The sequence below is a fragment of the Anopheles coluzzii genome, chromosome 2 (genome assembly GCF_943734685.1).
Source record: "Anopheles coluzzii chromosome 2, AcolN3, whole genome shotgun sequence".
Taxonomy (NCBI): domain Eukaryota; kingdom Metazoa; phylum Arthropoda; class Insecta; order Diptera; family Culicidae; genus Anopheles; species Anopheles coluzzii.
The window spans coordinates 95,133,096-95,157,039 of NC_064670.1; the positions used below are offsets into that span (position 1 = coordinate 95,133,096).

General features: G+C 46.3%; 4 protein-coding genes across 10 annotated transcripts in view; 3 read left to right on the top strand and 1 right to left on the bottom strand.

Moving 5' to 3' along the window:
* Nucleotides 1-310: 310 nt before the first annotated feature.
* Nucleotides 311-9,368, top strand: LOC120953497 (uncharacterized). The gene is made up of 4 exons (XM_040373474.2): nt 311-443; nt 988-2,252; nt 6,361-6,539; nt 6,632-9,368. Coding segments are annotated over exons 1-4 (2,184 nt in total). The 5' UTR covers nt 311-441; the 3' UTR covers nt 7,370-9,368.
* Nucleotides 9,369-11,085: 1,717 nt separating this feature from the next.
* Nucleotides 11,086-15,577, bottom strand: LOC120950570 (b(0,+)-type amino acid transporter 1-like). Of its 2 annotated transcripts, none has more exons than XM_040368708.2 (5): nt 15,413-15,577; nt 12,354-13,082; nt 12,017-12,287; nt 11,288-11,931; nt 11,086-11,203 (listed from the first exon to the last, which is right to left on the bottom strand). In XM_040368708.2, exons 2-5 carry the CDS (start codon nt 12,841-12,843, stop codon nt 11,139-11,141), a joined length of 1,470 nt encoding a protein of 489 aa, XP_040224642.2. In that variant the 5' UTR covers nt 12,844-13,082; nt 15,413-15,577; the 3' UTR covers nt 11,086-11,138. The 2 variants fall into 2 exon arrangements, with proteins under 2 accessions (XP_040224642.2, XP_040224641.2); XM_040368707.2 differs by having other exon boundaries at nt 15,359-15,577.
* Nucleotides 15,578-16,628: 1,051 nt separating this feature from the next.
* Nucleotides 16,629-17,957, top strand: LOC120952086 (nitric oxide synthase-interacting protein homolog). Of its 2 annotated transcripts, none has more exons than XM_040371202.2 (5): nt 16,629-16,909; nt 16,974-17,188; nt 17,260-17,569; nt 17,642-17,750; nt 17,818-17,957. In XM_040371202.2, the coding sequence occupies exons 1-5, from the start codon at nt 16,734-16,736 to the stop codon at nt 17,887-17,889; spliced, it is 882 nt and encodes a 293-aa protein (XP_040227136.1). In that variant the 5' UTR covers nt 16,629-16,733; the 3' UTR covers nt 17,890-17,957. The 2 variants fall into 2 exon arrangements, with proteins under 2 accessions (XP_040227136.1, XP_040227138.1); XM_040371204.2 differs by having other exon boundaries at nt 17,263-17,569.
* Nucleotides 17,958-21,215: 3,258 nt separating this feature from the next.
* LOC120948843 (protein cycle) overlaps nt 21,216-23,944 on the top strand; it is a 31,371-nt gene continuing 28,642 nt past the window's right edge. Inside the window, exons 1-2 of one of the 5 annotated variants that reach the window (XM_040365612.2) lie at nt 21,216-21,301; nt 22,030-22,565. The gene's annotated coding sequence lies outside the window, so the exon portion shown is untranslated. Of the gene's footprint in view, nt 22,566-23,944 lie in introns of all 5 variants that reach the window. The other 4 variants (XM_049607233.1, XM_049607234.1, XM_049607235.1 and 1 more) reach the window with 4 other exon arrangements.

Sequence of the window (23,944 nt, forward strand, 5' to 3'; positions counted from 1 at the left end):
GAGAATTTATCAAAAATATTCTATAGAATCTGTTATGAAAACAAACATTTTTCAAAGATGACGGAAGACGAAAGAAAATTAGCTGTCAACTAATTTCGCCTGATTTTCGCCGTAGCAAAACATAAGGATTATTTATTTTAATTTAATTTAATTGTACTTCAAGACTCATCAATTTCTGATCGATTAATGATTCAATTTAATCCTAGAAAATTGATTTTTTTATTGAATCAGAAATTTTAAACAATATTTTTAATATTTCAATGACATTTTTCGCCCTGATGTAGAATCAAGTTTGATACGCACTGTACACTGCATATGTCAACACGCGCTTCAGAGTGTTCGTGAGCAAAACCGGAGAAGGTCGTGCAATTCACACCGTGAACTTTATTTTTCCCGATTTTGCCTCGTAATCTGCAGCAACCCCCTCAAAATATACTAAAAATGTAAGTAAAGCACTTATTATTCGTAATCATATCGAGTTTGGTCGGGAAACATGTTTTCCTGGCCGAAAACTGTGGTTGAAAATTTCGTCATCCGCTGGCGCTCCGAAAGGGGCAAATTCAAGATGGCGGCCATAGAAAAGAGCCATAGAAAATTTCTCCTTCTGCAATTACCTGCCCTAGTTTCCGCACAGTTGCTATGGATTGTACGCCCAAGTGCCGGAAAAGGTTAGGTAACGCGATGGAATCGGTTTTCCAATGCTGTTGGAGCACGCTAAACGGTGTCTCTGGCATCAGAAAAGCCATTACAGTGCATATACTTGGCTGAAAATGTTTTATTGATTTTTTTGCGTCATAAATTAAAGCGCGTCTTACAGCCATGGCGATACAAGTACCATGGATGATGGATTTTTCAATTATGAGTCGGCGCACTGAGAATGCAGTTGTGTGTGTGTGTGTGTGTGTGTGTGTGTGTGTGTGTGTGTGCGTGTATTTTTTTCTCATTGCGTTTGACTCTTTTGTAATCGGATTATTCTGTCTTCCGCAGGTACGGAAATCGCCCACAGCCTGGTAATGGTTTCGGACGCGGTGGAATGCACGGTGGCGGTCGTCCGGGAGGTCCGATGGGCGGTGGTTTCCGTCGCGAGGGTGGAGCTGGCGGTTACGGTGGCGGCAACGGGGGGTCGTTCGACCGCCAGTCGCAAAATGGCAAGAACCTCCGCAACGTGAAGTGGGAGCCGGAGGATCTGACGCCGTTCGAGAAGAACTTTTACCAACCGTCGGCGGGCCTGATGGGCCTGAGCGTGTCCGACATTGACAGCTACCTCGACAAGCATCAGATCACTCTGAAGGGCCGCGACGTGCCTCGCCCCAGCATGGAGTTTGAGGACGGCGGGCTGCCCGTGTACATCATGGAGGAGCTGAAGCGCCAGGGCTTCGCTAAACCGACGGCCATCCAGGCCCAGGGCATGCCGATTGCGCTGAGCGGTCGCGACATGGTGGGTATTGCACAGACCGGGTCCGGCAAGACGCTGGCCTACGTGGTGCCGTCGCTGGTGCACATCCAGCACCAGGCGACGATACGGCGCGGCGACGGCCCGATTGCGCTGATTCTCGCGCCCACCCGCGAGCTGGCGCAGCAGATTCAGCAGGTCGCGACGGACTTTGGTTCGCGCGTCAGCGCCAACAATACGTGCGTTTTTGGCGGCGCCCCGAAGGGCCCGCAGATCCGGGACCTGGAGCGGGGTGCCGAGATCGTGATTGCCACCCCCGGGCGGCTGATTGATTTTCTCGAGCGCGGCATCACGAACTTGCGGCGCTGCACCTACCTGGTGCTGGACGAGGCCGACCGCATGCTGGACATGGGCTTCGAGCCGCAGATCCGCAAAATCATGGGCCAGATTCGCCCCGACCGGCAGGTGCTGATGTGGTCGGCGACCTGGCCGAAGGAGGTGCGCAATCTGGCGGAGGAGTTTTTGGCCGACTACATACAGATCAACATCGGGTCGCTGAACCTGTCCGCCAACCACAACATCCTGCAGATCGTGGATGTGTGCGAGGACTACGAGAAGGATCAGAAGCTGATGAAGCTGCTGACGGAGATTTCGGCCGAGCCGGACACGAAGACGATCATCTTCGTCGAGACGAAGCGGCGCGTCGACGACATTACGCGCATCGTCAACCGCAATGGGTGGCGGGCGGTGGCCATCCACGGCGACAAATCGCAGCAGGAGCGTGACTACGTGCTCAGCACATTCCGTAACGGGCGCCAGGGCATCCTGGTCGCCACGGATGTGGCTGCCCGCGGCTTGGGTAAGTGTTTACGTTCCGCCAGTTGCTGGCACGGTTTATCTAGGATTCCCGTACATCCATACTATCCTCCTTGAAGCAAGGATCAGAAGTGTGTGGCAGACTTTGAACGCAATCGCTCCCTCTCTCTCCCCCCCTGAAACAAACATTGCCAACGGTAAATGTAGAGATTGGCCCGCTCTGGCATATTTTGTAAGCATTGCAACCGTCAAAGAGTTTGATGTTGTGTTGCAGGGCTGCATCATACCGCTACAGGGGACAGTCTAAATATTTACCATTAGATGTTAAATACCACTTTATCATCCTTCAAAAAAGCATACAGTCTCTTGTAAAATCTACACACGCGCCTTACACACTATTCATACGTTCCGGACTTTGCTCTCTCTCTCTCTTTAACTCACTGTTGGGATAGTTATTCTGCTGTTCATGCACCTTCACCGGAGGCATTGAACTTTCTCTAGCGCAATCTTACATCATCTGCAATACGATAAACAAAATGCTCTTAACCCTTATTATTAAATCTCTTACATCGATCGACCAAAAGCCTTACGAAAGAGACACTGAACTGGATCGATGAAACGCCCCTACCTCTGGGGCTTGTGTTTGTCGATTTGGACGAAAAAGCGAATGCCAAACCTTGTCAGTCAATTGATTACTGGCCGAGATCTTGATATATAGTAACGCATTAAGCCTAAGAAGCGAGTGCCAAATGGTTAGATAATAATGTGTGGAGCCAAAACAGACATATCAACGCGAGACTGCTCATAAACTAGCAAAATAATAAGCCGTTGTAGCGCATGTCGCTGCAATACATACACATACACTCACCTACCCTTAGCCATAATACTAAGCCTGGCCGAGAGCTCTCTGAGAGCGCAAGCGGCAAGTCACACCTGCTTAAAGGGATATTCTTCTGTATTTGTTTGAACCGATTGTTTCTATTGCTGTCTAGCGGAATCGAATGGTTAAAACGGAGTGAGAGTGTAATGCTGTAAACGAGCAAAAAGCATTCCCCAAAAAACCGGTTTTATGTATTTCCTGTATTCACAATCCACGATAACGTAACATTAAAATTTACAGCGGCGTCAGTGTAGCGGTGGTACATTTTTCTCCCGGGAATCGGGTATGTAAGTATGTGGCGGTGCAACGATTCTTACTTCTTTCAGCTCACTCAATCACCAGCGCGCAGAGTAGGATGAAAATCATACAACGGAAGGGGCAAGCAGTAAATTGGTAACATACATACATTTATTTCCATTATCGTGAATATCAGGAAAAATATAAAATACAATAGTAATTTATCATATGGCCGGGGAGGGAGGGAATCGTTAGTTGGTATCCGTCATCGTCGCATCCACAAGAGCTTCTGAACTGTGTGTGTTTGCATGTTTGGGGAAGCTTTCGGTTGGATATGACACGGAGGGGGATGCACTAACTACCCATTTCTACCGCCAAATGGACAAATGTTTACTTACTCACAGCCGGAAACACAGAACAAATATGGAGGCAGTTGAACAAGCAGTGTGCTTTTTGCTTGGCGCCATGTTTTTTTAAAACAAAATTCATTTAGCTATTTAAGACCCACTTATAATACGGCGCCGGTTCAGTTTTGCTTTTAAAACACGGGTACGGGTGGAAACTGTTAAAAAAAACTGGACCTATTATACAGAGAACGTTCGCCAAGAGCGTGTTGAATTTATCGTATATAATTGTACTGTATATGATGGTGCGCTCTCTATTCCCTAGTTTAAGAATAATGTTTGTTTTTGGTTCCTTCATTGTTAAGTTATAACGTTTCCTTTCGTCGTGCCTTGTTGTGTCGCCGTGTGCCGCCGTCGCTCCATTCCGACTTGCGCGCAAGGTGTGGTGGAAAAGGTGACCAAAGGAAAGGTGCTCTATGACTGGCTCATTTAACTAACCGAAACCACTCTGCAGGAAAACGTTTAGCGATACACTTACCGTTTTATATTATACTGCTGCAGTATGCAGTACATCACACCCACACGTACCAAGGACTTGGCAACCACTCACGTCCACCCTGATTCTATCACCTAAGTAATATACAGCTCGATTGTGGTTGCGTTTGCTTTTCAAAGTGATATCGATGGGTTATGGAGAGGAGGGCGCGTGGGCTCCATAACTGAATGCCACAAAGCCACACCGAAGAAGCTGTGACGTGTCCGCCAGTGTTGTTGTTTTAAAAGCTTTTTTCACCATTTAAACTGGACAGATGTGTTAAACAGCCGCCATTCCGATCATAACACACGCGTAAGCATAATGTTCCATTAGTGCTGCTCTTTGGTGTCCTACCTTCATTTATCATACACATAGGCTGGCTGCTGCTACTGCTACTGGCAGATATCCGATTTCTCCGAGGAGAAATTCGGTATCGGTTACGGTGGATCTGATTCTGAGGTTCATTCTGAGTATATATAGACATGATTTTGCAACAACACGCTTACAACCAACACTGTTTATGATTTCCCGTTTTTGAGTTGTTCCGTTTCTGCACGACAAATGTATAATTCATGTTGCGATTCAACCCTATATCAGATACATCAGGCTTTTACTCTGTCCATCAGTTTAACCTTCCGGCTGTAGACTGTTCAGCAGAAAATCTTCCCCCATCTTCTTCGGGCTTGATGAATGATGGACCGTTGGCTACATCTGTGTGCAGCTTTGATTGTATTTTCTGTTCCTACCACACACTAAAATGACTCTCCGAATGCACTTTTAGCCTGTGGGTGTCTGTTGTGTGGTGTACAAAAGCAACACAACAAAACAGTAACGCAGTTCCTTACGAGTGAGTGTGAAACGTTAAACAATGCGAAATTCTAATATGTACGTGAGAGCTTGCAGAAGAATGCTTTTGCTCTCTATCTCTATCTCTTAGTGTGTGATCTCCGGGCCATTGGTTTGACTGTACAAAGGATGAAATCGGTTTTTTGTGAACGTTTGTAAAGGATGAAAGCGCAGATATTTTGACCGTAAAATTAGCATTTTTAAAAGGAAAGAAAAAAGTTCGATCTCCGTAGCACAAGACCCCTTTTTTGTGAGCACATTTGCCATGTACACAACGCCGCCGTTTTTCTTTCGCTTTAAATTAGAAGATCATATCGATACCTTTGGCTGCAGTTGTTGCATGTATTTTATAAAAAAGGGGTGTAATTAGTAATTTTCACGTTAGCGTCGTTATAAAAAAATAATTACAAACTTTCAAAATTACGTTAAACAAGAGTGAATCTGGACAAAAAAAAAAGTAAAACAAAACGGAAAACAACAGAAAGAACAATATTCTGTATCGAACTTTGTTAAGGAAATATCTGTGGTTAATCGTTTGCGCCTGTTTGTGTCTTCCTGCCCGGAGCGCCCCACATTAGACCGCGTCCGGCCGCGTTGGGGTTGAGGGTTGATGCAGTTTGCGATTGATGATTTGTGAGATCTGGTTAAAGAATTGAAGAATAATGTTATCCCACGCGTTAACTTCCACATTATGTTCGAAACAAGTCTACCCCACCCCACCCTCAACATTCCCCCCCCCCCCTTCGTTCCCCTTCACTGTCCTACTGTTTCGTAAAGCCTTGACGTATTTGTAACAATTTGCACCAAGTATCGCGTCTGCTATTATACGAGGTCAATCTTTCGTTTCCCCTTCAATACCAGGCAAAAAACCCCTATTTTTTATAATTCCACGTTTCTCCACAAATAACCGAACTTTTCGGTGATGTAGAATGCCACTGAGCTTTTAGTTTTGACCTCCTTCAGCTCTAAATAATTTATTATTATTATTATTATTATTTTGAACAAACACTGCCCACACCTTGGTCTCGTGTGTGCGCGCGCGTTTAAATCTCTCTCTTTAAATATTTCCTCCCCACAACAACACCTTCCCCCCATTCTCTTTTGCGATATGTGTGTGTGTTTGTTTGTAAGGGCAATAATACGCCCCAAACTCTCGTCAGAGTGTACTGCGAACCTTTTTGAACCTTTTTCTCTAAATACGATAAGCGAATAACACATACCTTCCTACCCACACCTCCCACCTTCAACACTCGTATGCACGACGTGCGTGTGTGTGTGTGTGCGTGTGGTGTCACATGCCTGCCCGCAGATGTGGAAGACGTAAAGTTCGTAATCAATTACGACTATCCGTCGAATTCCGAAGATTACGTGCATCGGATTGGTCGAACGGGCCGCTCGAACAATACCGGCACCGCCTACACCCTGTTCACCAACTCGAATGCCAACAAAGCGAACGACCTGATCAACGTGCTGCGCGAGGCAAATCAGGTAGGTTGTGATTTCCTTTTCTTTGTGTAAACTCCATCATGCCCGTTTTGTAACACTCTTTTTATTTCCACCTTTTCCCGCCACGCACACAGGTAATCAATCCGCGCCTGGTCGAGCTGGCCAAGCCAAGCATGGGCAAGGGCCGCCAGCGGTACAACAACCACCGGTTCGGTGGCCAGCAGAATCGTCCGCCGCGCGACGGTCCCTACGGTGGCGGTCCGCGTCACGACGGTGGCCGATTCGGTGGACAGCGGGACGGTGGAGCACCGCCCAAGTACGGTGGTGGTGGTGGTATGGGCCGCAGTGACGGTGACAAGTACGGTGTAGCGTCCCGCGCAGCCGGCGACAATCGGCTCTCGATGTACGGCGTGGGAGCCGGGCTGCCGCCCCAGACGCTCGGTGGACTGGCGGCCAGCACCGCCATGGGTGCGAAGCCGCCGGGCGTTGGCGCCGGCGTGGTAGGCCAGCGTCAGAGCCGCTTCTCGGGACCACCCTCGTCTGCGACGGCTGCGGCGGCAGCGGCCGCATTCGCCACCAGCTACCACCAGCAGCAGAGCAAATACCCCGGCGCCGGCTCGGTCGGTGGAGCTGGTCTGGCCGGTGCGCATCCGTCGGCCGCGGCGTACGGTGCGTCCGCCGCGTCCTACAAACCACAGTCCGCGCCCGGCAGCGACCTGTACGGTGGCAGCGGCGGTTACAGCGCCCGATCACAGTCCTCCGCCCTTCCCTCGGCAGCGGCCGCAGCAGTAGCCGCCGCCGCGTACCAGTACGCAGCGAACGGAGCGACACCCGCGTTCGCCTATCCGCCGCCCCAGGTTGTTCTCAACTAAGGAGGAGGAGGAAGAGAGTTAGGGAGCGGAGGGGAGCACCTTAGAGCTTAGAACACTTCAACTTTCATCCCACTAATATACCTTAGGGTAGTATGATTTAATTTAATCTTAATATGAACTTGAATGAACACATATTTCATTTCAAATTAGTTTTAACAATAACAAACGCAGCAAAACGTAAACATGTATTTGGGCGTCAACCATGTAAACTCACGAACACGTTCGCTGCTTGACCAAGGGCGAAGAAAAGGCGTCTCCATTATCCCATCGGTTATTTAGTTAAAAGCAAACGCGTTCATCCGATCCGCTTTTGTGCGAAGGTTTTGCGCGCACGCAAGGGGGGGCGGCTTCGTGCAGTTTACGGGCATGAAGCGATCAAGCTTTTTAGTATATTGCGTGATATATTTTATTCGTTTCTTCAGCTTTGATTGGTTTTAGAGCATTTTTCATATATTTATACCTTTCGTCCAATGCAGAGCAATTAACGTTTCGCGCGACACAGCAACAGCACAGTGCGAAAATATCTAACCTTATTATATTCGCAATGGGTGTGAACATTTTTCCAGTGGCATGATGAAAGGCAGGATGAAAGTTTGGCGCACTACCACATCGGCTCCGGCAGCTCTCGAAAAGCTCAATCCGTTTTATTTGATTTTCATACTCCCAAATTCGAACGCCTGTGTACGCGCCCCACGTGTCCCACTGGAAAACGTTCGCGGTCACACCTTAGATGATTCCATTATTTTATCACTAGATACGCTTGTTGTTGCACTCTGAGGAAGGAAGGATACAAAAAATGCACTAAAAGAAAAAAACAATAATGCACTTCCAACCTCTGGCGCCAACGCCAACACAGCAGGTGCAGTGGGCGGAGAGTATATGGCACCCGTTCTGGTTAGGTGCATCTCTCTCCCGGTCTGCCGGCTGTGCAGTGTAGGATTTCTTTTTTGGGTTCGGAAGTGCTTCGTAGTGAATTTCGAAGAAATTTATGTGAACTCTACCAAGAATCGCTAAATCTTGAATTGTGTACTACGATATGAAATATACAGTGTAAAGAAACAACAAAGTTGCGGAACCGTCAACATTTACTGCAGCAACATTTTCTCTCTCGCAACCTTACTACCACCACCATCATAGAGCAACAGAATAGCGCAGCAAAGCCAAGGTGACAAATTTTAAAATGTATATATGAGTAAAGAGTAAAACTGAAGAACAACATAGAACCATTCAAGTGTACCACCGCCCATTCCCGCCACACGCCACAGCAGCATATACACAGCAAGAGTAGAATAATTCAAAGAGTTATTCAAACAACCGTTTGTTGTACGTGTGTGTGTGTGCATATATGCGCGTGAAAGGTGGAAAGGGTGGTACGATTTAGCCAAATCTTAACCAGCAAACGATGGTTCAAACACACAACACACACTCTTCATAAACAGAATATGTCAACGATTATTATTGTATCTCTTTATATAAAACGGTCTAGTAGAGACTATTTTAACAAAACATACACACTTTGGCACACAACTTTACGGAAGTTTGTTAGTGAAAAAAAGCAAAAACAAAACAAGTGACAACCAAAACAAAAGTGCAACAGGAAACAAAAGAAGTAAAAAAAAAAACAAGTAGCGCATATACATGTATGTATCCGGTAGATTAGTGTGCATTTTTCGTGCATCAATGGTGTATTGTTTCATCGTGGAAATATGGTATTTTTCCCCCTTCCCTTTAAGCTGTTTTCTATATAACAAAAGATGAAGAGAAAAAAAAACACACATTACTGTGAATTATTCAAAATAATTACATTGAATAACAAAATAATAATGCAAGTGCAAAAAAATACAAGAAAGCAACAAATCTTGAACTTTATCTCACATTGTAAAGCGAAATAATTCTGTAACTCCCCCCCAGAACGGTACAACCGTCCCTCTGATTGAAGGAAGTAGCGGAATGGAGTGATGATTATTTTGAATGCACAATAAAGATAAATTCATGCCAATTGAGGTGTGTTGGGTGGTGGGCAATCTTTCCGAAATTAAGATGTAGTTTCCGTTTATTTTTTGTAGGAACGGGGTTACAGATCCCCGGAGTTCTGCTGTATAGAGTAACTTTCAACCCAATCGATCACAGGTTCACCATCCAGTTTCTATAGCAACAGTTTACTACATTATGATAGAGGGTTGATTTTGCTTGATTTTCCTGATCTTTTTATAAAAAATTTATATCTTGCTAATTATTATTTTTTTGCATTTTGTGCACCTCCAATTACATTAAAAATGTTGTTGTTCATAGCATCTTTCTTAATACATTTTGTTTTTCAATAATCATTTCAGTCCTCATCACTCCTCCAACACGCTCGAATATCTGGAAATCATTATTAGAATACTGCCGACCAAGTTCTTTAGAATTTCCATTTCAAAATCTTTGGACGCTTCCAAAACGGCTCCGAAACACTAAACTCAGCTAGATCCGTAGATCCGTAAATGATTCTCCATATATTTTCCACCGAGTTTAGATTCGGAATACGGGCAGAAGGTATAATCTTTCGAATTCATTTTACAATATGTGAATGTCACATTAAGCTTTCCTTTAGCTCAAAAACCTAACTAAACCATTAGAGATCCTCCTCCAAAATTACATCTCCAGAAGTATTTAATTTCTTCCGTAGATCAGGACATTAGCCGGTAAACCCTTCGGAAACTGTCTTCTTTTCATCAATTCGCCTAGTGCTGGAAAACGAATTTTTATAATAATTAAATGTTATTCAAAAAAATATTTTTACCAAGAGTACTTTTACTTTTACCGAGTCGACGCTCGGGAAAGAGCTCATTCACGATGTATTGGAGCTTTGTAGCATTCCGTTCCATCGGAACCCGAGTGCCCTCCCACTGCTGCTGGCGGATTTGGTACGCAGGGCCAAAGCCGTGCGGTTCCAATTGTTCCGGCAGATCCTGCTTGTTTTGGTCCTTGCTGAGCTTAATGGCCCGTTCCAGGGCAGCGCGCGCGTTCGACTTCATTTGACGCTTTTCCTCGCGCTGCTCCTCTGTCCGGGCCCTGTTGAATCGCTGTTTTATACCGTGAAAATGGCTGGGCAACCGCTCAATCTCGGACGTCCACCAATAAACTGGACGCCGGCCCTGTCGCCTTGGGGGTTGCTTAGGCATGGTACCGTCGCAGGCCACCGTGATGGCCTGGGTCAGCTCCTTTGCCGAAGCAATGTGCCCAAAATGTCCTGGTCCTTCAAGATTTCTACGAACAAATGCTTGTCGAAGAATCTTGTGGACCACCTTCCCCCATTCATTGCAGTGTGGCCCAAGTTATTGGCGCGCTGTCTCGGAGCCCTGCCGACCACAAACTTAATAGTATTGTCACTGGGGTATTGTATGCAGATCACTGCGGGGTTATCGCCACACACGCGCCAAAACTAAATGTCCTTAAATGTCACTAAATGTACCTTAAGATGCCGATAATACTCCAGCGTTCAAAAGTCCTTTTACTTTATTGTTCAACGACATCTGAATGCTTAGACGTCACATATATCCAAGAGAGTGAACGTGAGAACTGCGCATACCGAGCAATGCATCATAGCGAATTGCAGAAAAACTCATTTTGTTAATGCAAGCCTGAAGTGGTAGTCTCTAGAAAGACTATAGTGCACGTTTGGTAATAAGATTGTCATCGTTTCTTCCACAAAGCAGCTGCATAACATCATCATATTAGAAAATAGTAACCATTTTATTTTTAACCACAAACTACTGAATCGTTGCTGCTAGTCTAACTTGCTAGATGATGGAACAACTTCGAAGAGCACTTGAATGAGAAAGGTGAGTTTGTCTGTAAGTATAAAAGAGAGGAGATGACATTTGTAAGTAAGCTTGACCGATTTGCAACAACGGTTGCTGCCGGCTGATTACTTACTGATCCATCTGGGTCGCACTTTGTAGTACACGAACGGTGTGTAAACCAGCACGCCGCTCAAGATGAACGCCACCGCAAACAGGTACTTCGGCGACGGATCACTAATCACCGGCACGATCGAGAGGAAGATCGACACCGCCAGCGTAATGTATGGCACGATCAGCGGCACCTTGTACGGCCGGTGCACGTCCGGCTGGGTGCGGCGCAGGGCCAGCAGCGCAACGACGGCTGCTCCGTAAAAGAACCAGATCAAAAACGACGCGAACTCGATCAGCGTCTCAATGTTGCCGACCAGTATGAACGCGAGCGCCAGTATACCCTGCATTGCGACGGCCGGAGCGGGTGTAGCACGGCGCACGTGAATGTATGAGAGCGGTTCCAGCATCTGTCCCTCCTGGCTGGCGACGTAGCAGAGACGCGTCACGCCAAACTGAATACTGAGGGCGCAACCGAACGTAGCCAGCGCAACGCCGAGCGGAATCAGAAACGAAAACGAACCGAGCGCACGGTCGCCGAAATCGATACCGACCGCTTCCGAGGCGATCATCTCACCCATCGAGAGGACGGTCATGTAGGCCAGGTTCATGAACACGTACAGTCCGGTGATGATCGGTACGGCGATCATGATCGAGCGGGGAATGTTCCTTGTGGGTTGATCGAAATTCAAACCGAGAAAGAAGCCAATAATAAGTCGGGCTGCGAGGGGCAGAAACAAGCCGCTATACTTACACCTCCGGCTTCTTGATCTCCTCCGTGATGGTCGTCACGCTTGACCAGCCGTCGTACGCCCACAGCCCATTGTAGAAGGCGAGCGCGATGTGGCCCGGGCTGGTGTTGGTGCCCTCGAACCCGCCGGCCAAATTTTCCGTATTGCCAATCGCCAGCTGGTACACGCCGCCAAAGATGACCACCAAACAGGCAAACACCTTGCAGAACCCGAACACGTTGTTGATGGTGACGTACAGCTTCACGCTGCTGAGATTGATGTATGTGATAATGCCTGCAGAACAAACGAAGAATTTAAAGCAAAACGTTTTTTCACGGGGGCGCCACCATTCGCCATTACCTAACCCCAAGATGCCTATCAGCTTGATAAGCAGATGCAGATCGTCCGCCGCCATGTACTCCAGCCCGAGCAGATGCCGGAAGGGCAGTATCGAGTACTCGGCGAATGTCAGTATGATGACGGCAATCTCGGCCGGCCGCAGGATCATCACGTATACCCACGCGCATATGAAGGACGGCAGCGGGCCCCAGAAGGAGTGCGACTTTTTGAAAGCCTCGATTAGATAGGCATATTCGGCACCGGACCGTGGCACGACCGTACCGAGCTCTGCGAAGCACAGTGCACCGAGCAGCGAGATTCCACCACAGACGGTCCACACGACCAGACAGAAGCCGACGCTGCCGGAGTAGCGCAGGGCCGCGGTCGGTGACACGAAGATGCCGGAACCGATCATCACACTGATGATCACGTTAATCGCCGACATAAGGCCCATCTCGCGCTTCAGGCCGCCGCCACCGCCCGTCTTTGGTTCTGATGCTGCGACCGTCATGATGATGCTGTTGCTGCTGCTGCTGCTGCTGCTCTGCTGCACACTGTCCGAGGACCACTTTCACTCTGTACCGTCTGAGGACGGATTTGATAAGAACTGCCTGCTGCAATCAGGCTGGGCAGTATGAAAGTTCCGAACACACTACCCGAACACGGGGAGGGAGACTACGAAGGGCTGCTGGACAGGCCAGATGGTTTGGCACACATGACGCGCGTCCCTCGTGGTCGGGGCGTGTGTATCTGCAAGAGAAGGAACGAGAGCCGGCTGCATGTTATCACTATCTCGCGGTGATGTCGCTAAAATTATGCATTGTTCAAGTTGGTTGGAGTGAACTCCTAGCACGGGTTTTAGAGAGTTGTGAATGATTGCCCTAACATCGAACTACTGCGCGGATGCGCGTTGACAACAAGAGACGTGCTGCTGATGGTGATGAGTCCATCAACGGAATTATCTTATCGCTTGCGAGACTTCTCTCCTCTCTGCGTGTCGTACTTCAGGTGCGGGAAACTATACCAACTGCTGCTGCACCCGGCATGGCGGGGTGTCATTAGCCAATAGCTAATCATCGAACCGATAAGGGCATCTAGGAGTCCCGGTGCGACGTATTTCACTGGCACTAACGAAAGGCACAGTGCGAGAGAGGAACGATTCTGGAAGAAGGAAGGATGCAGACACGAACCTAGAGGGTCAGCCCTCTGCGACAGCTATCGCATCGCAACTAATCCTCGGGAAGATAATCTTCTCCCATCGAGTACGTTGCCTTTCCTATCGATCGTCTGATTGATGGTCGATTTATGAGTTGCTATCTTTCCATGATCAGTACTACCTCTTGATAGTACGACTTATGACGCGTACTATGCGTCTTATCTGCGTAATAGGCTCATACCACGCTCAATGTGACGCGTGACGTGTTCCCGGCCATTCGATCCAACTCTGACGCCTTGTCCAAAGAGAGCGTGCACAGTATTAACATTCCATGAATGGATCCTCCTCAAGCAGGTGTGCCGTTTGCCGTATCCATTATCAAACTCGAGCGCGATGTTTGTCCACCACTAAAGAGTTTGGCTTTAGCAAAGCGTGATCCAGCGATCTGATGCCGCAATTGTCAGCATCACTTAGATGGTGCTGCAATAATCCCCAAACCGCCACATCTCCAACTCAAGATCACGGCCTGATCATGAGATCGCACGCATAGCCGCTGAAGCTTAATTGTGTCTGCTTTGACGGAAGCTGCTAATTTTCCCCCTCAGTGCTCGCCTAAGTGAACGAAGAAATGCCACAAGCCATCAGCATGTCTCTTGTCGATGCCGTTAGGCACTTATAAATAGGACAACGCCCCGAGTACACAAAATATTGGTTTTACTGATTATCAGCACCAAAACGTTTGCCAACACGAGTGAGGTGTTGGTGGTACAACTTGGTGAACCCGAAAGATACTGGGGGTTTGCTCGTGTGGCTCCCCAGAAGAAAAGGCGGTTGCCCCCACACTGCACTCTACGGATGGTGGTTGGGGCAATACATCATTAATTTACCATCCAAATTGACACCATCAATCGATTCGGTGTGGTTCGCGGGGTGCATAGGGTATAGAGCGTGCGAAAACTTGTCAAACGCCACCCTCCTGCGGGATGGATCAATGAAAGCTACTAAACAAAGCTTGCTTTGAGGGGTGATTGGGAAAGGGTCGTTATAGTTGGTGGCGAGGCCCATTAGCACGATACAGCGCCCGCCTACTGTACCGCGATGACGGCAACCAAACCGAACTCGTACGCACACATATTGGCGGACAATTTGTTTGATGACTACTACGCACCAGCGATATCTACGGAAGGTGAGGAACGAAGGGTGGTAAAATCGAATATAATTGAATGTCCAGCGGGCCATAGCATGGAACTGTGGCACCAGTAGTACTACACGAGATTTGCTAGTAAGGTCCCCGGACCACGTGCTAAAACGTGCGATCGTATCCACGTCGCCAACGGGGGAGTTCCATCGTAATGGGATTAAATTGGAGTCCATCTCTCTCGCACTGTACATCTCTCCGTGTGTTCTCGGTGAGATATTCCGGCTCTCCGGCTTGTTAATCGGTTTCTTTTCACCAACAATTGACACTTCCGTTTCTATTGACACTTTCATCAAAGCAGGCGGGAGGCAACACGTTAACTAGCCTGCTGCTGCTAAGCTCCTTGGATAGTTGGTTGTTCTGTCGCTGTGATTCGCGCGCCTCCGCCTCAAACAGAAACCAGAGCACAAAATCAGACACGCACATTCGCGACCCCTATTAACCTGCAGCCGCCCAAATAATCGCTGCTCGCCAAACGGATTGTTTGTCCTCCCTTTTCCGAAATTGAGCACTGATAACACTTTCATCAAGCACTGCGTCACTGTGCACCGAAGTGCTGGCCATGTTCAACAAGCTAACCTTCAAAACGCGGTGCGTTGAATGGTTCTAGTAATCGGGGAATAATTGGAGCCGCCCCCGGGTCTATTCACCTGCACAGTTTCTGTAATTCACCTTTTAATGATGATGATGATGATGATGGTACGGAGAACGAGAAGAAACACAAACCCTGCTTTGGTAGTATCAATGCACCACAAAATGATAAGCCGGCTCTGGTAGGATGGCGTTCACTGGGGAGATTGGTTCACGCGCACACGACGCTGGTGCGAAACGATCCCGTCGAGATCCGCCTCCGAGAAGCGACAGCGTGATACTGGTAGGATGTGCGCGCCTTCCAGAGGATCGCTCTCCGGTTCGTCGTCGTATGCCGATAGACTGGTCGAAGATTGCGAGCATCATTGCTCGCTTCGCGCGCTCTCTTGAGGGACCGCGTCTTGCCTTGAGCAGGGTCGGGTGAATTGGTTAAGGTTGAATGAGTTATGCTACCGATTAATGCTGCGGGCAAACGCAGCATGTGGTTGATTCCTTCGCCGGGCAGCCGAGGAGGACGAGAACGAGCGGACGAGGGTGGGATGAATCTCGGTTCCAATCATTTCTTATCATTCGGGAGGGAGCTATTGTGTATCAATTGGTTTCGGAAGTGAGTTTTTTGAGCTGACAGCCGTCGTGTGGAGTTGGAGCGATTGCTCCGAATTACGCCGGCAAGTGGATAGCTGGCAATTATAGAAAGTAAATCCTTGTTAAACACATCACTTACATTTTGCACAATTCAATTCTAGGTTTTTGAACGTTTTCTTCATAAAGATGATTTGTGCACTGATTTCAGATTTTCGCTTAGAAAATGAACACGCAATGCGGGAACGATTTAGACTGCGCCGATCTGCAAGCAAGCAAACAGTAAGCAAAACAGCGCAGCAGGACGTCAAGAATTTGCAAACGAAAGAAAGGGAAATTCCACCTTTTTTTACACTGCTTCTTTCTTGTGGCCACGTTGAAGAGGCTGAAGTAGGTTTGCGAATTCCCCCTTTTGCTTTAATTCGTCTTTCACAGGACTCACTCCCAAATAGAAAAAGAAACGTATCCTTTTGAAAAGGGTTGTTACCGTTTTTAAAGCTGTAAACGAGGAAAGGGATGTAATCATACGCAAACTTATATGTACATTGATTGAATATACATTAATTTAAAAATTTTCATTTTTATTTCTTATTTTATGATGAAATGGTTACACTATTTTGCACCAATTATTAAAAAAATAACAGCTTTTAATGATTTTTATTCGTTAACAAATCCGTTATTTTCAAAATCGATTCTTCCAGTAGCACACACCCTTGCTGTTTCAAACCGATCTAAACTTCAATTGAGATGGCAACACTGTCCCGTCGTTTGACAGCTGTCCATGGTTTGTTGTGTTGTTGAAAGGAAAAACGTAAACAAACGGGCGCACTCATTACTGTTTCGTGAAATTTTATTAAGAAAAGCTAGTTAAATTATGACCCGCCACGCTAGAAATTGTACTGCCGGGGCCGTTTACACGTACCACGAGAAGAAGAAGGATGCGGCCAACTCGGGCTTCGGCACAACGTCCCGTCGCATCGGGAAAGATTCGGTCAAGAGCTTCGACTGCTGCTCCCTCACCTTACAGCCGTGTCGGAATCCAGTAATAACGTGCGTATTCTTTAAAAATGGTGGAAATCGTTTTCTTCACGGTAATAGTTCCTTTCTTTTGCAGTAAAGATGGCTATCTGTTCGACAAGGAAGCGATCCTGACGTACATCATCTCGAAGAAGAACGAGTACAGCCGGAAGATGAAGGAGTACGAGAAGCAGATGAAGCAGGACGAGGAGGAGGATGCGGCAAAAGCGAACGCGGAGCTCCAGAAGAAGCTGGATAAATTCATTTCCACCGAGAAGAACATCGTCAGCAACAAAGCAGTCACACTGAATGGTAATGGAGCATTTGTGGTTCGTTTTTCGTTATTATCCCAACCTTTCTTCTTTTTGTTTCCCGCCCTCCAGCAGAACAGCCCAGCACGAGTGGCGCCATCTCGAACGTGTCGCTCGGCAAGCGTAAGGAGCTGCCCAGCTTCTGGGTACCGTCGCAGACGCCGGCCGCCAAGGTGTCGCGCATCGAAAAGCCGGACAGCAAGATCTACTGTCCCGTGTCGAACAAACCGCTCAAGGCGAAGGATCTGATCGAGGTGAAGTTTACGCTGGTGAAGGATCCGGCCGACAAGAAGTCACTGATTGCGAAGGAAAACCGGTACATGTGTGCGGTGACGCATGATATCCTGAGCAATTCCGTACCGTGCGCAGTGCTGAAACCGACGTAAGTGTTAGCGGATGATTAAATTTGTATCAAATTAGGTAAAGTAATCTTTTCCTTGCTGATTGTCCCTAGCGGAGACGTCGTTACGATAGAGTGTATTGAAAAAATCATCAAAAAGGACATGATCCACCCGCTGACGAATGAAAAGCTCTCGGAGTCGGATATTATACCACTACAGCGGGTAAGCTGGTTCGGCAGAAATTGTATTAGCAATTCAATTTTAATAATCTACCCTTCAACCCCCATAGGGCGGTACCGGTTTTGCAACGACGAATGAAAAACTGGAAGCCAAAGAGCAAAAGCCATGTCTGCAGGTTTAAGTGTGTGATTAAGTAACTTCAAGATTCAAAACTCAATAAAAATGACCTAGATGCTAAGAGGGAACATATTTCGCGACGTCCTAGTCAATCAGAGAGCAATTCAGCAAAGAATGAGAAAGTAGAAGTTGCAATCAAACCGAGAGCGATAGGAAGTGATATCCCGTCGTGAAGCTAATCGAGGTCAGTGCAACGTCTTTCGGACCGGTCAAACACCCTGAACTGGTACACTCTGCTCTGCTGGACATAGTTGCAATTGGTGAAAGGTTACGGCCATTCAGCAAACTTGACACTGACACCGCACAGTAAAGCGGCACGGTAAGAGCAGCAATGCGTCATACGGCTATAAGTACCGGTAATAGGCCAACCTCTCCACTCCCACCCTCACTAACGGCGTGTGTTACACTGTATATGCAGCTGCAGTGCCGATAATTGTCGTGCCCGTGCCACGTTCGCTCGATACACGGTGTGCGGGATGGGCTTTGCGGAATGTTTGTCATTTTTATCTAACCGTCACCGGACCATAATGGCACACGCGCGACCGCTATTGAAGCGTTGGCCTTCGACGAGCCCGATCAAAACAACTTGCCCCTGAGTGGATGGGCGGAGAGGGGATTAAGGGTTGTGGGGGAAGTGGTTGTGGGAACTGCATTTCGAGTTGCATTGCAAGGAGAGAGAGAGAGAAAGAGAAATTAGAAAAAAAACAACCCACTATCAAAACCGGAAATGAATGTACGGTTTTTTTCACTTTACGCAAGTGGCTTTATGATCCCACCCCTCCACTTCCCCTCCCAACGAAGGAGGCGCCCAATTCAGAACGTTTGCAAATATTATTGCGGTTGATTTGTTTGGATTTTGAGTAGGCTCTCTCCAGTACGCGATCGCGATGCGCGCACGTCATACGTAGGTACGTTTGCAACCCGATCTTCCCGTAAAATCTAACAAAAAAACCCGCCCGTTCCCCGACGGTGCCTTGTGCATGTGCATGTTTTACAGTTTTGCTTGCTGTTTGCTGCACCGCACTGCATCACACCGCGAGTTTGTCCGTGACTGGGGAAGGGCGACGGGTGACGATGTGCGACCTTCGGCGATAGTTAACGTTTCTAGCGAAAACCGACGGCGCGCAAGCCGTTCGCGCGGGATCTATGAGGCAGTGGTTTGATAGTGGTTGTGACGCTAGTGAGAGAGCGAGATAGAAGAAGCACTTCGGTGGGTGCGGGAGGGGTTTGTGTGGGGCCTCGGTTTGCGATAATATAGCGCGTGTAGCGTGTTTCTAATGCCACAACGATTGCACTATTGCACTATTGCAGCTGCACCGAGAGAACCGAGCGAGAGCCAGGGGTACGGTTGAGTCTCTATCGCGGTTTTTGTTTGACTATTGGCTGATGTTTACTCAGACTGTAGGTCAACGGAGTTTTGCTCGCGGCAGTGCACAATATTGTGTGAAGAATGCTTTTGCATTTCTATTAGTTTTTGATCCGAATTTCATTTTATTTTGTAAATACTCAGTGTTGATAGCATCTTCTACTCATCTGGGGCTATAGATATACGTTACAGTTAGATTGTTAGTTCAGAATAATTACGCCCAAAAGTTGAACTCCCGGACTTTATTGTTCTGAACCCACCGAGCATAATTTGTGTCAATAATAGTTTGCAAATAATTTAAATTTGAATTCAGATCGCAAACTCCATACAATACTTCTGCTCATATTGTCGGTTTTGTAAAGCTTTGTCTAAGGTTGTACAGCGCGTCTGCAAGAGGCGAAAGAACTCCGTTGGAGCCAAAGCCTCTATAAACTATTCAAACAACAACAACAACAGCGCGTCTGCATTCTTCAGCAGCAATTAAGAAATTAATAACGGACAAAACCATTTAACTATCCCACAACTTCACCTGTATTGAATGATAATTCATATTAATTCTTATTAATTTGTCATTTATAGCTCTTACGATGAGCTTTCAAGATATGAATTTTGTTCAAAAGCTAAGCAATGTTCCTTTAAGCGTGAGGTATGCAAGTTACACCTCATAGCAGAGGAGGATTTCTTCATCCGATGGCTCTTAACTAAACAAAACTAATACTAAACAAGTTTTTTGCTTACCTTTTTTGACAAAATGCTGTACTTTTTTAATGTCTAAAACGTCTGCTGTTTTCCTATATTTTAGTCATGTGGAGTTTCTGTTTGAAACGTTGTTATTTTGACATTATTTGATTTTTGTTCAACTTGCCAGCTATTAAGGTTTAATAAACTACCTATGATGCTAAAAATTGAGTCAAATATTTAAATACAATTAAAAAAAAATGCTGCAAACTATCGAAAGAAAGCAAAGCAACAGCTCAAGAACAAAAGAGGATATGAAACATTTTGAAATGAGAGTAAGGATCGTTTATTACTCGATTATTTATTTATTTATTTATTTATTGAAATATTTGCATGGCCTTCGCAGTGGCCTAAGCAACTTAAACCAACTATCTTAACACTATGTGCTACTTAACGATCTAACATTAATTGGGGGCAAGAGTCTTACACAAATGTAATAGATGATGTTTAAACGTATCGATCGAAATATTACAGTCAAAGTATGAATAGGACGAAACTAAAACTGCTAGACAAATACAAAAAAGGTTCGTTATACCTATAAAGTCGCCTCCTACGGTCGATACTTAAATGTTCATTGTGTCTAAGAATCCTAGTTGGAGTATTTACACTTAATCGTGCTAACAGATCTGGAACGTCGATGCTGAGGTCATAAGGATGCAATTTAGAAATGCACTGCACGGTTCACCGATTCCACTTTAAGAGTACCTCGTGCTTCTAATTCGCGATCAAGAGCCTTTTTACACTAACAAATGCAGTAATCAGCAATAAACTTGGATGGGCTTTCAAGGGTATGGCGACATTTAGCGTCAAATGTCAAATGATAATTTCCTTTAAAAACTTATGTTTTAAAAACTCCACCGTTTCAAAGTCCTGTTCAATCTATTGCTTCGCTCCTACTCTCAAATCAAACCATTTTATTCGAATCGCAACACCTCCTCGCTGTAGGAACGTGCCTTCGGTATACTTACTTTATCAGGAGACACTACACGCGTTACTACTCTACAAAGTAGCCATTTTGCCCCAGCTTCCCGTTCACGATCGAGACAGAGAAAGAGAGAGAGAGATAGACGGCCCATGTGCATCGCCACGATTGACCTCCCTATTTGATGCAGTCGCCCTTCCTCGTAGCCCGAGAGGAGCTTGATAGCGATGTGTGCGAGTGTGTGCGCGCGCGTGTGTGTGTGAGCCCTTTGGCTGGATTGGTGTCCACTCCGCTCCGCTCTACCGTTCCGTAGGAAGTGATAAAAAGCCACCAGCACCAGTCAGTACTACCGTGGCGGCGGTGCTAACGCGGCGAAACGCGAAACTCCGGGTGCGTGTGGCTTGATCGTCGATGCCAGCGGCTGGTTGACGAGGCTGGATTAGCGTGCCAGCGGTACTGTGTGTTTGTGAACAGCACACTGCTCTACTAGCACACTGGCGCAGTCGGTGCGCATTGACATTAACCTGATTCCAAGAGCCCCCCGCCGCTATGAGCCCGTCCCTGGCAGCTTGGGCAATCGGACACGGAACTTGAACTTGAGCTCACTCCGAGGCCCTCGTGCGTCTACACATTCTGCTGCACAATCTGCTGTGCTGTGCATTGGGCTGGACTGACTGATCGTGTGATATTTTTGTGTTGCAGAATTTGGCTTGTGTGTGTGTGTGTGTGTGTGTGTGTGTGTGTGAGGGAGCATTTTCCCATTTCCCTTACCGTTCTCTTTCGTGCGGTTTTTTGTTTGTGTTTTGTTTCCTTATTGCCCATTTCCGTGTCACCGAACACGTGGTGTTTAATTAATTGTTTATGTTTGCAAAAGTGTTGAGAGCTGTGTTAAAGAAGTTGAATACCAAATTAAAAAAAAAAACGAAGGAAACGAACCGTGCCGCAGCAAACAAAACTTTACGGATCGCTGTTTATCAGTTCTGCTCGGGGTCGGGCTTTGGCCATAACAACCAAGTCTGGCGACGGCGAATAGCAAGAAAAGTTTGTTGAAAAGTGAAATCAAACGACACGGAAATCGATCAAGCGTGACCAATTGTTTTTATCTCCTTCATTTTTAGTGTGTTTTTGTCCATCTGTTTGAGTTTGCATCTGATTGGAGACGAAAAAAAAACAAATGAAAATCGCCAGTGTGAGTGAATGTACAAAATAAAAGAAAAGAAAATTAACAACGAAGCGCGCCTATCAGCCAACGATGCGATGGTGAGTGGGTGAAAAAAGTGAGAAAAGTGTTATGAATTTGTATTGTAGGTGGAAAATTGTTCCCTTCTCCCGCCCGCAATCAACGAGTGTGATTTGTTTGTGCACCGTAGTTCAACATTAATCAGCGCAAAACGCCCAACGCCAACAGTTGGCCATGAGCGGCGGGAAAATTGTCGCCGGAATGAAACAGTTTGAACGCGAACCCTGCCCGATCCAGTGTGTGTACGATTTCAGCGAGAAAGCATAGCAGCAGCAGCAACACCAGCACGTGTTACTGAAGAAGGTGTTAACGGATTGGCGTCCCTTGTACCGTGCTACACATCCTTGCCCTGTTTGTTTGTATTTTCCGTGGAAAAAAGAAAAGAAAAGGAAAACGAAAACAAAAATTTAGAAGGTAAGAAAATGTGCTCATTTTCCCCCTTGAATAATAAAATGCGATTTATTGATCAATTTATATTAGTAATGCATTAACTATTCGTTATGTTGTAATCGGTTTTATGATGAAAAAAAAAGCAGAACGCCATTTTTCACCGTCGCGTCAATCTCGCGTCGAATGTGGGGAAGCTGTTGTGATGCTTTGGGATAACATGGAGGTTGGGGAGGGTTCTCCCTCAGGGTATGCCGCCGTGTGACGCGAGTTGCCGTAGTTACGCAATCGCAGCAAGCTAAGACAATTGATGATACAACGACCTGCATGAGGGGGCTGAGGGGTAGGATGGATGTAAAAGGAGTTGAGAAGGAGCGGTGTGTGTGTGTGTGTGTGTGTGTGTTTGTGTTGACGTGTGTGAAGAGTGTTTAAAAAGCCCTAGAACGTCGGGATGATTTAATCGGCCCTGCTGTTCGTTCGGTAATTAATTCTGATTTCATGAATATTATCAAACAAGGTACAGGAAAAGGGGCTATTTTTCCTCTCTCTCTCTCCCATGCTTTCCGGATGTTTCCACATGCATATGCAAGTGAGGGAGCATGATGGCATGGTGGATGTGGAGAGAGATAATTATTCATCGTTCATTCATTGATCGTTTTGCGCCCGATGAATTGACCACTTTGCCCGGGGTCTGTATGATTAGTCGCTCGCGGACGAGAGAAAAAAAAATGCTCCTCTCTTGTTAGCGTGTAATTTGTGTTTCACTGTGTACTCGCTTAAACTATAAACGATTAGTGTTGATGCAGTATTAATAAATTACAAACTTTTTTATATGTTGGCAATCTTTTTTTTTAAATCATAAGAATATGGTATAAATAAAGCATACCCCTTAACGGGCTTGTTTAGTGTTTTTTTTTATGTTTTTTGCTAAATGTAGTATTTTTTCTATTCAAAAATATACTTATCATATTTTGAAAATAATAAATTTGTTGTTTTTTTTTCTTTGGCACAACAACCGCTGTCGGTCAAGGCCTGCCTAGTACCCACTAGTGAAGTGGGTGGCTTGGCTTTCAGTGACTTAATGTTACCATAGCACGATAGTCAGTCCTATGTATGGGGGCACGGTCTATTCGGGACCTGAACCCATGACGGGCATGTTGTTACGTCGTACGAGTTGACGATTGTACCACCAGACCGGCAATATCATATTTGTTATGATTACAAATTATGATTGAAAGAATTTAAACAATAGAAAAATTAAACATTTCCCGGTCGGATGGTTCACTGATCAAAATAAAAAAAAATAACATAATTTTTTTTAGTATCTAAATAAATAAATAAATAAATAAATAAATAAAGTTATAAGTTAGCGCCTTGGAGCTACCTAGCAAGCTTATGTAGTTTTT

Coding starts and splice junctions, on each gene's coding strand:
- LOC120953497 (XM_040373474.2), top strand. Junction 2,253..6,360: donor TGTGGCTGCCCGCGGCTTGG/GTAAGTGTTTAC, acceptor GCCTGCCCGCAG/ATGTGGAAGACGTAAAGTTC. Junction 6,540..6,631: donor TGCTGCGCGAGGCAAATCAG/GTAGGTTGTGAT, acceptor CCACGCACACAG/GTAATCAATCCGCGCCTGGT.
- LOC120950570 (XM_040368708.2), bottom strand. CDS start 12,843: ATGACGGTCGCAGCATCAGAACCAAAGACGGGCGGTGGCGGCGGCCTG. Junction 12,288..12,353: donor GATAGGCATCTTGGGGTTAG/GTAATGGCGAAT, acceptor TTTGTTCTGCAG/GCATTATCACATACATCAAT. Junction 11,932..12,016: donor GAGATCAAGAAGCCGGAGGT/GTAAGTATAGCG, acceptor TCAACCCACAAG/GAACATTCCCCGCTCGATCA.
- LOC120952086 (XM_040371202.2), top strand. CDS start 16,734: ATGACCCGCCACGCTAGAAATTGTACTGCCGGGGCCGTTTACACGTAC. Junction 17,189..17,259: donor CAAAGCAGTCACACTGAATG/GTAATGGAGCAT, acceptor CCCGCCCTCCAG/CAGAACAGCCCAGCACGAGT. Junction 17,751..17,817: donor ATATTATACCACTACAGCGG/GTAAGCTGGTTC, acceptor CAACCCCCATAG/GGCGGTACCGGTTTTGCAAC.